The sequence below is a fragment of the Netta rufina genome, assembly GCF_964035555.1.
Source record: "Netta rufina genome assembly, chromosome: 1".
Classification (NCBI taxonomy): Eukaryota; Metazoa; Chordata; class Aves; order Anseriformes; family Anatidae; genus Netta; species Netta rufina.
Genome location: NC_140123.1, coordinates 123,894,392 through 123,908,253, shown reverse-complemented (window position 1 = coordinate 123,908,253; position 13,862 = coordinate 123,894,392). Strand labels below are relative to the sequence as shown.

The following is a 13,862-nucleotide window of genomic DNA, read 5'->3' as shown; positions in this document are numbered from 1 at the left end:
CTAAGCCTCAGTTCTTTTAGGCTTTCCTTAATAGTCTTATTTCTGAGGTCTCTCATTAGATTTGGTTACACATCTGTGGCCTTTTTCTACCACTGTTTTGAAATGCAGACCCAGATCGTGGCCCACTGCTACAGCTTGAGGCGGTCGTCATCGTGAGTAGGGTGAGAGATTTGTTCTGTGCCTTTCGATTTTGATTCTGTCAATGTATTCCTGTGCGATTTTTGCTGTAGTTTATTAATCTGTGTTTTTGCATAAGCATGACATTAAGTCTTCACTTTCTGAAGTGTTATAAACTTCAGATCCTGTTCTGCAGTTGTTGCCTGAACAGCTGTTCTCCTTGTATTTATGCAGTTCAGTATTTCTCACTGTATATATCCATGTCCATTGTCCTGGTAAAGAGCATCCCATTTTTTCAGACCATTTTGCCCCTCTATCAAGATCTCTTTGAGCCCTTCCAGCTTGGTGTCTGCAGATTTAATGAATACTCTTTATTTCATCATCAAGATTATTAATGAAGATACTAAAGTACTGAGTAATACTGGACCCCAGATGAAACCCTGCAAATCTGCAATTGGTTTATCTTTCCACACCCACTGTAAGCCATCAATAAATGCTGTTTTGTTTCTTTGTTTTTTTGCTGTCCAATTCCACCCCCTAGCATGTAGTATTTTGTCTAGGTGCTATTTCTGTAGCTTATGGGAAATTGAGACCCTAAAAATCAGGATATAACCTTTAATACTTCTCCATACTAGCATCTCTTCTGCTGTAGAAGGTTATTAGAAAAGTCTGGCATCGCTAGATCTTGAGAAGTACTGCTGTTTGCTGTTTATAGCTGTAATTTCTTCTAGGTTCTTAAAATTACTTCCTGTATTTTCCAAAAATTACAGTTACTCTGACTAATGCAGGGTAACTCTTGGGTGAGGTCCCAGCGTGGAGTAGAAGCCGCTCTGCTCTCTCCTGGCCCGCTGCTGCTGTGCAAGTGTGCTTTGTACGGCCCATGGGGCTGCAGCTGGATCAGGAGGAAGGCAGACCTGGTGGATACATCAGAGGATTGTCTCCAGTCTCCAGGAATCTGTGCCCTCAAGTGTTTATTATTTGATTGCTGCTCATTCAGCAAAAAGTTCAGTAAACTTTTCTATGGGTGTGTGTCTTAGGTGTGTTCTCCGCAATGAAATAAGCCTGTGTAACTCCCTCTTCTTTTCCCTTTGCCTTGCAAGCACTGCCTACAGTACTGTGTAACTATCATACTTCCAGCTTTGATCATTGTGTGTGTCACCTAAGGGATCTGGAGGTAGCGTGCATGGGGCTGGCCTGACCTTGGTGCCTTGCCCAGCTGGCCAGAAGCCTCCTGCTGGTTGTCCAGCAGGCTTAGCTCCCCCTGCAGCCTCCTGCTGGAGAGGCACTAACTGGGTATTTCACTGGGTTTTGGTGAAATTGGCTAATGGATGCAGTTAATGTGTGAATGCAGTTAATGTGTGAAGAGGTAGTTTGGTTGAAAAAGCTTTATTGCTTTAAAAAAGGAGGGTGCTGCCCGTCTTGTGCTGTTTGAGACCATCGGCTGCAGTTCAGCGCATGGCTTTGGAACCAGGCGGTGCAGCAGCAGTGCCTGAGTCCGTGTGCATTGCTCAGGAGCTGTGCCCCTCTGGGTTATGCCACAACTTTGGACAGGTGCCATGGCATGCTGTCCATCCACTTGATCTGGAGAGCTGTAGGGAGCTCAGCACACAAAAATCAAGCTATGGGTCTGTGGCCTTGCTCAGGGAGGCTTTGTGTTTTAGAGTAGGATCGGTCACAACAGCTGGCTGCGTGCAGGACCTGTGCTTGCTTACTTCACCCACTGCGAGCAAACCCTTCTCGCCCTGTCAAAGATTAACACTGCCTCTTGTGCTAAACCTCTGCAGGGTATTTGAGCCAACTCTTCCGTTTTGTAGGCTGCCGGCTGCTTCGCTGTCCCTTAGCTGGAGTTTGTGTCACCTGTTTAACGCTGCACGGAGGGGGACAGGCCTGCGATGCCTTGGGCTCGGAGGTGACTCTGCGGTGCGGTGGTGTGGACTGCGGCAACCTGCCACAGATAATCCTTGCGCCTGTCAGTACAGCTGTCACTAGCACGTCGAGTGGCACGTGGAGCTCATAAAGGCAAATGGGAGAATACGTTTGTGGGACACAGCGCACCACATGAAAGGATCCATTCGCTTAGTCATCTTCAAGGAGGCAGCATGAGAGGGCAGCCTAACCCAAACGCAGTTACACTGCCGTCTTTTGCTAGCCCTAGAGGGCAGAGTTAAATTTATAGAGTGGGGTTAGCGTATGCTGTAAATGTTTCTTCTTTAAATGTGTTTCTCATTTTAAATATAAATATTAAAATCTTACTTAAGTTTAAATATAAATGTATTTGACATTCAAGAAAGGGGTACCAGGCAGTGCTCTTTAAATCTTAATTTATTTCGGTTTCTGAGCAGTGAGTTAAGCCCTTCTGAGAAGCTATTAATCTCAAATCTTGCTCTGGTATAAATATGTTTTCTTTCTAATTTAATGTTAGCTCTTTAATCCCTAAATTTAAGAATTAAGCATGATGAAATAGCATTTGTACCAGATGAATTTGATGTATTGAATTAAGAGATCGAGATAAACATGTTTTAAAGGCTTCCACAGCAACTTTGTGGAGAAGTAATTGCTTAAGAGGCAATAAATGAGGAAAACCCTGTAGTACATAGACTGCTTCTAAGGTTCCCTCTTACATTTTTTTTCTGATTTCTAGTGGCATTAACACTTAAATTGTCCCAATTAGGCTTTAAAATATATGCTTTGGCTAGTAAAATCTGACTTCTGGTTTCCCTGCATTTTGCTGCTTAATAGCTGGTTGAAGACAATTTTCTGCTAAGCCAGCGTATCGTTTTAGAAACGAGAGCTTTGAAGTTGTAAAGTATTAATGAGGGAAATAAAAAATCATAGACAGATGCAAAAAATGCAGTAGTTGGGAACTTTTGTCAGCCCAAGAATTTCTTTTGTCTTTGAGGTTGAGGCAAGTTTTTCGTTTTTTGTTGTTTTTTTTTTTTTTCCTCCCTTTTTGATCCCTGTTGGGAGGATCTTCACGTTTGAAATTTGAAAATTTCTAATTTGTGTGTTTTACTCGAGTCTGTGTTTACTTAATACTGCTCTTTCTTCCCCCTGACTTTCACATTTGCTTTTTTTTTTCTGGCAACTTTGAACTTGCTTCAGTTTGGGACAGCTAGGACTAAATGAACCGCCGCGGATAAAATTATAACAAGAAGAGCAATGTCTGTGAATGATCCTTTGCTGTTTCCTGAGTCGTTCCAGTCTCATTAATCAGTGCTAGCGCTGAGGCGGCTGTGCGGTGTGTTATGTCGCCAGCACAGCAGCTTCTCCGTCCCTTTCCCCCACCCCCTGCGTGCCTACACAGTGGGGAAAACTAGAGAGGGAAGCCATCAATCTTTCCTGTCGTATGTGTCAGCAGCGATTCTCCTGTCGACTTCCTGTTCTCTCCGTCTTGCCCGCCACCTGTGTTTAGAATTAGCTCAGATGCTGCAGACTTCGCTCGCCTCTTCACCTGTTCTGCCCTGACTACATGGCTATCAAAATAAAGCGGAGGGGCTAAATGCTATAGCATGTGAAAAGCAACCATCACTGTGGGTTGCAGGGTGATTGCTGCTGCAGCTGTTGTTGTGTTACAGCTATTGTAATACTGCTGCAATCTTCTGTAATGATGAGGTTTTTAGCTCTGAAAACTATTGCTCGTGTTTCAGCCCAAAGGTGAGCTTGTGACCGAGTTGTTTTTCTTTTAATTAATCTAAAAATGAAAATATTAATTAGATATATTATTTAGATGCAGGAGTCTCCCATCAGTTAGCTTGCTGGGTTAGATTTATGAACAGACCGAAGGAATTATTCAGGAACCTCACCTTTATGCTCTGTTACTCAGACGATACAATTAGCAGATTCTCCAGGAGTTGATTTTTATATCTCTATATCTGGGTGGAGGGGGGGGTGTCTTGAAAATACAAGTGTCCATCTCCCCCTTCCCTGGGTACCACTAGATTGAAAAACTGAGATGTACTGCCTCTGTAGTTCTAGGCCAGGGTTAATGCCATAGTCTTATTATGGTCTGTCATGTCAAACCGTAGCTCTATAACAGACTCCTATCAGCTGAATTCTGATGAAATTATCTAAATATTTCCTATGCCAAATGAAAAGGAGAAAGCAGTCCTGAGAATTGCTAATGGGCAGTTTTCTCCTATCTCCTTGAACAGATGCTAGTTTTTTTCTCTTTTTAAAACATGGAAGAGATTCAATTATTGGCATAAGATTTCTTTATACTTGTAGGTTTGTCTTCATCTGACATCTTTTCAAGTGTATGATTGCAATCTTTATGTTATAAATAAAGTTATAAAGAAGTTATGAAGAAGAGGAGCTTAATTCCTGTGAATGTTTTTACTTCATTTTATTTGTGTAATTCCTTTTGAGAATCAAATTAATTGCATTACGACTGATTCTGCTGCGTGTTTGAGAGGCAGATTTCTGTTGACCATGCCAGATAAATATATCTAACTTAGATTCAGCTCTCCCAGAATTCATAAAGCTAAACATGATGGGCATAGTCAAGATACAAAGAATTGATTAGAGTGACACAGAGGTTTTTTGATCTGCTTGAATCTTTGAGTGAGTGAAGTCTGAGGCTTCCCAAATCACAGGTTCCCTCACGAAATGGCTATATTTGTGTCTGTGCTGTGTCTTGCAGTATGAAGACAGTTCATACTTGAGCTTGCCTGGGTCTTAGCCTGACAAATTAAAATAAATAAATAAATAAATTCTTCCTGGTGAAGAATCTAAAAAATCTTTTTTTAAAAAAAATAGCAACTTCCTATAATTTTAAAGGAGAGAGAGGTGGCTTCTTATACTAATAAACAAAAGAAGACTTGCCCTTTTAAAAGGTGCAGATGTGGTGCTGAGCTCATGGAAAGAGCCCTGTAAGTTCATGGTCAGTGATATAATGAAATGCTTTTAGTAATGGACATGTGTTTTGCTTTCCACTTGATTTTTAGTTTGGTAAAGCAATGCTAGATTATAGCTAGTTGTACATTTCCATGCTTGTTTGTAAAATAGTCTTAAACTCTCTACTTTCCACAGTCTGTAATCTTTAATTTTAAAGAAATACATTTTTCCAGATTTCTTTGAAGAAACTATTATGTATTTTAATTTAATTTTTAAGTATGTAATTGTTTTACATGGGCTTTTTTTTTTTTCTTTTGAAGATGTCTTGTAGCTGTTGTTTTGTTTGGATATCAATTATACCTATATCTGAGTAATATGTACTCAAATTGTACAGATGTCTAAATTAGAGGGTATTAACAAAGTAAATTTGAGTCAGCTGAAAGTCATGGAATGAAAAAGAGAAACTTTATTGTGAAACTTCTTCTACAGCTGCAAATAGTTTAAGGAGCATATGGCATCCTGCTCTGGAAGTTGCAGAAAGCTTTTAAACACAATTGGAAATGCAATCTGTACAGCTACCAGCATCGAAAGGACTGCATAGCTGCTCTAACGTGCTGCTGGGTTGCTGAAGAGCTTGGAAGCTTCTCTGTGTGCTCTTTAACAGATGAGAGAGTCATGTGTCTGTTTTCTGAGGTATACATCTTAACCCCTAAAATCCTCCTTCCCTAGGGTTCCTATAACTTGTGAAAGGGACTGTTTCTTGACGTAACATGACTGCTCAATATGTGAAAACAGTTTGGTCCACCAAGGACAAAAACCTAAGGGGAACTTAGTCAAAGGTAGCTGTATTTTTGAATACCCCCTTCTCTTCTTCAAACAATTTCTTGCTTTGGTAGATTGTTGTACATATAAACTTTAGGCAGTCTGCATGTTTCTTTCAAAGATAATAAGGTTCAGTGCTGCTTGAGCCAGTCTGCCCATGCCATAACTAACATGAGAAAGTTGTGTATCATGCAGATATTTCCCTATGTAACTGAACAGTATTTCATTGATTTTAGTAATATTCTTTCAAGAATTATTTTGGTTAGACAAGCATGCTATAAACACCTTAGCTTTCAAAATAAAACTGTTTGCAGTAGACTTTAGGAGACAAAAAAATGGCGTTTCCTTAACTCTAGCAGCTTTTTTGTGTTCTCCAGTTCTGGCACACTTGTCTCATATGTACAGTGAATGAATGTGGTTTTGACTGCCATATTGATTCCTTGACAATTCTAGCTCTCCTTACTGCACGTGTGACCTGTTGAGAAAAGCTCAGCACTGGTCCAAAACAGCAGCACTGGCTTTGGGAAGGTGTCATCTTTTCCGGTATAGCCTTTGGCATTCAGAATAGATGCAGGGTATTGGGATCATCACACTCTGCAACAACAATGTAATGCTTATTCCTGATAGCAGCTGACAAGTAAATGTTCTCGAACTGTTCCAGTTCGAGGAGCAGCAGTTGCTCATTCACTACTGCAAAAGAAGGTAGGTAAGAAGATACCTGATCCTTAACAGGCTTTAGACCAAACTTGTTTAGAAGTGCAGCCAGGAAATGCACTGTGGTGTTTGGAATCGCCTTGCAGATGTCTTATTGAGAGAAAACAAGCAATGGATGTTAAAACGTCTGTCGGATCCCATGCTCTTAACAGGAGTGTAGATTAACATGCAGCACTAGTGGTGTAGGTGCACACACCATACAGAGTTAAACATACGAACAGCAGGCTCACACTGTGCTTACTACAGATGTCTGAATGAGTGAGTGCCTGTGGGCTGGAGCTGCATGTCTTGTGGCTTTCACTCTGCTCCATTGGGAAGTCTTCACTCCTTTTGTTTTCATCCTTTTCCAACTTCGGTACTTCGGAGCACACAGCTCCCATCCCCTGACCTAGCAGCTCCACTGAAGCGCATTCCAGCCCTATGATTTCATGGTACCAGGCAGAACTCCCCTGCCATGCTGCTATGCTGCCCGCTGCTTCTCACGGAGTGAACAAACAGGGAACATAAACTCTCGCCAAAGGAGCAATGTTCTCTGTATATTTTTAGTGCTAGAAATTCAAGATTCGTTTAGGGGTATTTTTTTCTGTTGTTTTTTGTTTTAATATAGACTTCTGCTAACACAATGGAATATTTCATACCACCCTATTTGCTGTAACATCTCATGCTTTATGTTGTTAAATAGAATCAAAGGAGTTAAAGATGAAAGACTTCTGGTCAACTGGTCCCTCAGCTGGGAGCCAGTGTGGGTTTGTTCTTTGTAATGTACTTGCAAGTCAAGCCTAGCTCAGTTTTCATTATTGGATTTACTTGTTTCTGCAAATTCCATACTATGAGTAAAGTAGTTGCTGAGCTTTGACTCAGTATAATGCTGCTACTGTTTGTTTCTTGTGTTTAACTTGTTATTTATTGCCCATATACTGAACAACCCTTTTATAAGTAGTTGTTTACCATTTGAACACACAAGCACCATTAAAGATGCCATGCTCGCTTTCACGGGTACACTCTTTTCTGGGTAGACAGAACTTTCTTCTCTGTTTATATAAAACCATGTCCATTTTGCATTGTAGTTGGGTGTTTTCTTTCCAACTTAAATTGTGTCACCAAATGTTAGCTTACATCGTATTACAATAAACCCATCTTTAATTAGCTCATCATTACCCTTAAGATATTTGGTGTTAGCACAGAATTTGAACGTGCATGTTGAGACACCAATATTTTGTATTTTATTTGTGAAAAATGTTTTCGAACTACCTGTTAAAATGTCTTTATTACATTTGTGCCATCTATTTGAGTGTATTAAAATCAGGGACAATTTTGTTAATATGTCTGATATGTTCATAGTGACTTAATCTGCAGAGCTGGCAGTGATCTTGGAAGGGAAGAAGAAAGATAAAGAACATGTCATAGAAAGCATATGAAGCAGGGACCAAGGCTGCAGGAGACTGGAATCAGTGTGACTTTGGGGCTGAGGAGGTTTGTAGATAGAGTTGTTCTCCACAGGCTCAGGGTGCCAGCTGTGTTTGGGTGAAGGCATTGGCACATGAGCTGACCTGTGTGAACTGCAGATTCCAGATTCCTGGTACAACAGATGTTTACCCCAAGGGGGCAGAGCTGTTTCTGTCCTAAAGTGCTATGAGCTTCAGAGTCTCAGGGAAATGAAACAGTAACAGGGTATTTCAGGTGATGCTGTCTTTGTCTAGATGGCAGTCAAAAGATGTGCAGTCTTCTGCATCATGCTTTAACATGGTCATCTTAACATATTTTATTTATGCCCGTAGTGCATTTCTGAAACATTGTACATTTTCTCAACTATTCTAGCAGTGCAGCTAGGAAACATTCTCTATAAAGCCACTGGAGTCAAGGCAGCAATGGCCTCCTTACCATATGGCATCCTCTGCCTCCTAGCTGTCTTGATATGCCATCCAAGAGTTCATCTGGGAAGCAGGGGATGGGAGAAAACAAGTAGGGGAAGAAAATACTACAAGAACACAGAAGGGGTAAAACTACATGGAGAAGAAAACAAAAAGTGGAGCTGTAAGCAACCTTAGCCTGTGTAGAACAGTGTGGTTAAACAGGCATATAAGTGGGTGCTGGAAACAATCAGCACTGTGGAAAGATGTGAAGGTGGGAAGGAGCATCAGGATTAGAAGTGAGTGAAGGGAGACAGAGAGATGAGGAGAGGAAATGTGCTCTGAGAAACAACCAGCTGTTCTGGGATCCCTGGGTACAGAACGCCATCTTAGTGATCATCTATTTATAGTCTTGTTTTCTTTCCTGAGCAACATTGGAAACAAAAGACAAATGTTATGCCTGCTAAATAACTTTTGCATTGCTTCGCCACCACTCTATGTCCTTAATAATAACAGCACAGCTCTGAACCCTAGTGAATCTTCAGTTCAAGTGTCTACAAAACTTCACTTTACGTATATATGTTGGGATTCTTTATGTCTCCTTCTCTAGGTGAGCACCTGGACTTGCTCAGTTAACAGCAAGTTGGCTGCAGTCCTCGGGCCAGGTAGTAGCTTAGCAGGAATTCAGGGGTTCTGCAGGTGGTAATAAATGCTCTGATGGAGGTTCCTAGGAAAACAAGGGGTCACATGGCAAGCAAGGCATTGTATAGCATGACCACATTTTTTTAGTGATGGACAAAAGGGGTATGGGTGGTCAAGGACTGGAGCACAAGAACAGGGAGTTAGAATTACTGTTGGAGGAAATGTTGTGCTTTTCACAGCACTAGCTACATTCCAGCTACTGTGCTGGAGGTTCCCCAAGAGCATTTAGAAACTGATTCAGGAACATACTGTGAAATCAAGCAGATATTTGGGATGGAGGGGGAGGGTTACCACATGGACTTAAGTGTGTAGGCACTTAGGAGAGAAATTAGTATGGCTGCTAGCCCAAACTTGCGCTTACCTGTCAGCACAAATGCTAATGCATTGGATAAGAAAACTATCTTGACCTGAAAAATTAGCTTGCTTTGAAAGCAAGAATTTTTCAGCAAATTTTGAAGTAAATAGGCTAGGCTTTTCTGAACTACAGATTATAATTATTATTAAAAAAAAAAAAAATCTCTGCTTGGAAATACTTTCTCAATCATTTTTCTTGAGTCTGAGTTGAAAAGAATTAAGGGAATGCAGTCAAATTGAAGTCCTATTTTTAATAGTTAAAATTACTGGTACTTGTCTTTGATTCTTGCTGCCATTTTGCATGATTTCATAATTGTGTGACTTTCTTTTTTCTCCTTCCACCCCCCTACATTTAAAAGAGATTCACAGGAATGGTAACGTTATATCAGTAAATAAATAATCTATAACTTTTTATAAATGTTGCTTGTAAAACTTAGCAGGAAAGAAATCTTGCAGCCAGAGGTATAATGAAGTTGATGTTCCTGTTGCACATCAGAGTCTAATGGTTTGTATTGCACATCTCTGTGACTGGGACTCCCTGCTGAGGTTGCTGAGACCCTCGTTTATGAGTTGAGCAGTCTTGCATGCTTTCACAACTTGGCATGTAACAAGGATTTTCACGTAAAACATTGCTGAATTACTTTCTGAATATGGTGGAATTCTTTGGAAAAGTAGGGAGGTAATTGATCATACGCTGACAGCTTGGGGCTCTGAGAAACGGTCAGATGGAGCGCTGAGATGCAGGAAAACAAACTTTCCAAGATGGTAACTGTCACCTAGCCAAGCTATACATCTTTTAAGCTTTTTAATCTTTGCTCACAACCTCAGCTTCTTAATCATTTTTTGCAGTTTCTGTGAACTTCCTTCAGATGTTGACTTTTCACTGGTGCTGTTGTGTTGATGGTATTCCAGGTGTGATCCTGAGCTATGGCAGTATTTCTTTTTAGAGTCCTTTAGAAACTCTATCCAAGGTGGATAGCTTCAGAACTTTGATAGTCTTGACCTTTGAATCAAGGACTAGCTTTCTTTCAGGAACACTCAGAATGTTCTCTGCAGCTAGAATAAAAGTATAGTGTCCATGGGAGCTAAGATGGCAATCTGCTTGGATATTGTGTATGTTTATAATAAAAATGTTTTGATGTCTCTGTGTTGTGATCCTAAGTATTGGTATAAGAAAGGATAATGTACTAAAGAGAAATATGCAGTTTCAGAGCAAAAAGAAGATGAAAGAATCTACCACTTGGTTTCTGAAACCTAACGTTCACTGATCATGCTTACAGCTATATTTGTTTGCATATTTGATCTGACTATTTAAGATCATGCTAGTTGTCAGTCTCTGCAGTAACAGTATTTTGATTGACTTATTACACTTATTTTTAGGCATCTCTAGGTAGGGCTTTTTAATACATTGACAAGTGGAAAGAAGAGACAAGCATAAGTAAGGCTTTATTAATAACCTAAAATATAAAAGAATTTGTCAAAAATGCTTATGCTAATTTTACCAATGCTTTGTAACAGAACATGGTCATGGATCGGATTTTCTCTGGCATACAGCCAACTGGGACACCTCATCTGGGTAACTACCTTGGAGCCATTCAGAACTGGGTGAATCTGCAGGAAGAGTACAGCTCAGTGTTATACAGCATTATGGACATGCACTCTCTCACCATGCCGAAGGAACCAGCTCTCCTGCGTCAAAACATACTGGACACCACCGCTGCCATCCTTGCCTGTGGGATCGACCCCAAGAAGTGCTTCCTGTTCCGGCAGTCACTGGTTAGTGCCCCTGTTATATTAGTATCATTTCTAGTTAAGTGGCTTTCCAATCCTGTCAATGAAGGAACATAACATTACCAAATTCGTGTATCTTCTTCATATTTGTGGTCCTAGAAAATGTTAGCAGTGTTGGATTTCGAATTCATCCCTTACTGCTGTTCTGAAGAGGCTGAAACCATGATCAGAAAGTCCATTTTGAGAAAAATACATTATAAATTTCCCAAGCAGAGCTAGCAGCTTATGCATGTGTGGTAGACACTAGGTACCAGTCTTTCACTCTCCTGTCTCAGCAGGACCTGGGAAGAAAATACGATGAAACAACTTGTGGGCTGAGATAAGAACAGGGAGATCTCTCACCAGTTACCATCATGGGCAAAGAAGACCTAGCTTGATAAAGATTCATTTAATTTACTGCCAATTAATAACAGTAGAGAGCAGTAAGAACTAAAAGCACCTTCCCCTGATCCACCTTCTACCTCCTTCCTGCAAATGGCACAAGAAAATGGAGAGGGAGTGTTACTGTCAGTCGATAGCATTTCATCTCTGTGTCTCCTTCATCCTCACTTTCTTCCCCTGCTCCATTGTGGGGTCCTTACCACGGGATGCAGCCCTTCCTGAACTTATCCAACATGGGCTTTCAACAGGCTGCAGTTCTTCAAGAATTGCTTCAGTATGGGTCTGTACCATGCTGTCTATCCTTCAGGAGCTGGACTGCACCAGCACACACCCACCCTGGGCAGCAGCTCTTTCTAGATCACCTGCTCCTGCGTGGGCTCCTCTCCACGGGCTGCAGCTCCGGCCTGGGGCCTGCTCCTACGGGGACTCTCCATGGGCTGCAGCCTCCTCCAGGCCACATCCACCTGCTCCACCGGGGGCTCCTCCCTGGGCTGCAGCGTGGAGATCTGCTCCATGTGGGACCCATGGGTGCAGGGGGACACCCTGCTCCACCAGGGGCCTCTCCACAGGCTGCAGGGGAACTGCTGCTGCCTGCCTGGAGCACCTCCTGCTCTGCTTCTGCACTGACCTTGGGGGCTACAGGGCTGTTTCTTTCTACATTTTCACACTCCTCTCTCCCAGCTTCTGTTGTGCAGCAATTTTTCCCTTTCTTAAACATGCTGTCACAGATGCAAGATGTGAACACCACTGTTGTTCAGTGGCTCACCTCTGGCCAGCAGTGGGTCCCTTTTGGAGCCAGCTGGAGCTGGCTTTTCTCTAACATGGGGCAGCTTCTGGACTCTTCTCATGGAGGCCACCCCTGTAGCCCCCATGCAGCCAAAACCTTTCCATGTAAAACCAATAGAGTGTGTTATGAGTAACACAATGAAAATACCTGTTAATCATTAATTTAGCTCAGTAAGTCTCATTTTGTTCACTGTATGGTAACTCATAACATAGTCTGTGCAGCCATAAGGGCAAGTAAAACATGTTTCTATGCTTTGGTTTTGGCATTTACTACTCAATCTGCCAGCTGCACAATATCTCCTGCAGGTGATTGGCATGGTATGTTTTTTGTTAGTTCCATTATAATCACCAGTGAGTTCTGTCTTCTCTGGGATTTTTTTTTCTCCTCTTTAAATACAAGCTCCTTTTCATACACACCTTTGCCCACCTGATCTGGTAATTCGTATGTGATTGCTTCTTCTCCTTATTGTGCCAAGCAATAGTGGGCTTACCTTCCTACTTGGCATGTGTAAGCCTGGTCTAGCACACGCTGCATTTTCATGGGGCACAACTTATTCTCTTGCCCTATTAACTTTCTGTATCTAACTCTAAATTGGCAAACTTTTGTTATTTCCAACAGAGGCAGATGTATCATAGCTTATGCTGTTGTGAAGACATCTTTAAACAGATGTCCAACTTGCAATAGAACTGCAAAGGTGATATACACAAGGTCTGAATTTTATCAGTGAGAGATGAAACCCAGCTATTACTTTTTTCTTTTGAACGTGGTTCTTTACAGGCAGTTTCCTGTCATTGTCAAACTGCAAATGATAATCATAGCTCCGTGTCCTTGATGGATATTGAAATGATGAAGACAGATTCACTGCCTGCATCTTTTTTTCCTCTATCTTAGAAAACTAATCTAAGTAGATTACCACAGAATTCTAATGGAGATGTGCTTAAATTAATTTAACCTTTGTTCAAATCTGTTCATCTTTTTGAATAAAAAGCTTGGCTTTTAACTTGGCTCTAGCCTGACTTAGCTTCATTCAGGTTGAGGCTGACATTAACTGGAATATTCTCAAGATGAGTTACAAGCCATCAATGCAGTAAAAAACAGTTTGGTTTGTTTTTCTTTTTTTTCTTTTTCTTTTTTTTTCTACAAGCAACTGAATAATTCAGTTAGTTACAAGCAACTAGAAACACAGATAAGGACTTTTCAGTGTGGAAGACATGATTTGCAGGTTATGGTTGGAAGGAAAGGAAATACAGGTTTCTAAAACTGAAGGTGGATTCAAAAGGGACTGGACAAAATAATCTGCAAATTCTCTTGGGTTCTGTTGCAAACCTGAGGTTCCACCTTTGCAGAAATAGCTGCCACCATACTTAGCCCATGTTAGGAGAGTATCTGTGCTTTTCTCTGTGCCTAAACTCATTTCTGTTGTTTGCTGTCAGAGGTGAATATTTGGTCTGATCCAGTGTTGCTATTCTTACATTCTTATGAGTTTTAAAGCTAAACTATTGCTGTCACAG

General features: G+C 41.2%; 1 protein-coding gene across 3 annotated transcripts in view; it reads left to right on the top strand.

Moving 5' to 3' along the window:
- Positions 1–13,862, top strand: part of WARS2 (tryptophanyl tRNA synthetase 2, mitochondrial) — a 50,696-nt gene that overhangs the window by 10,968 nt on the left and 25,866 nt on the right. For all 3 annotated transcript variants that reach the window (XR_014619344.1, XM_084306395.1, XM_084306396.1), the window contains exon 2: positions 10,911–11,168. Coding sequence is in view for 2 of the 3 variants with exons in the window: in XM_084306395.1 (XP_084162521.1) it covers positions 10,911–11,168 (258 nt within the window). In the remaining variant the exon portion in view is untranslated. The remainder of the gene's footprint in view (positions 1–10,910; positions 11,169–13,862) is intronic.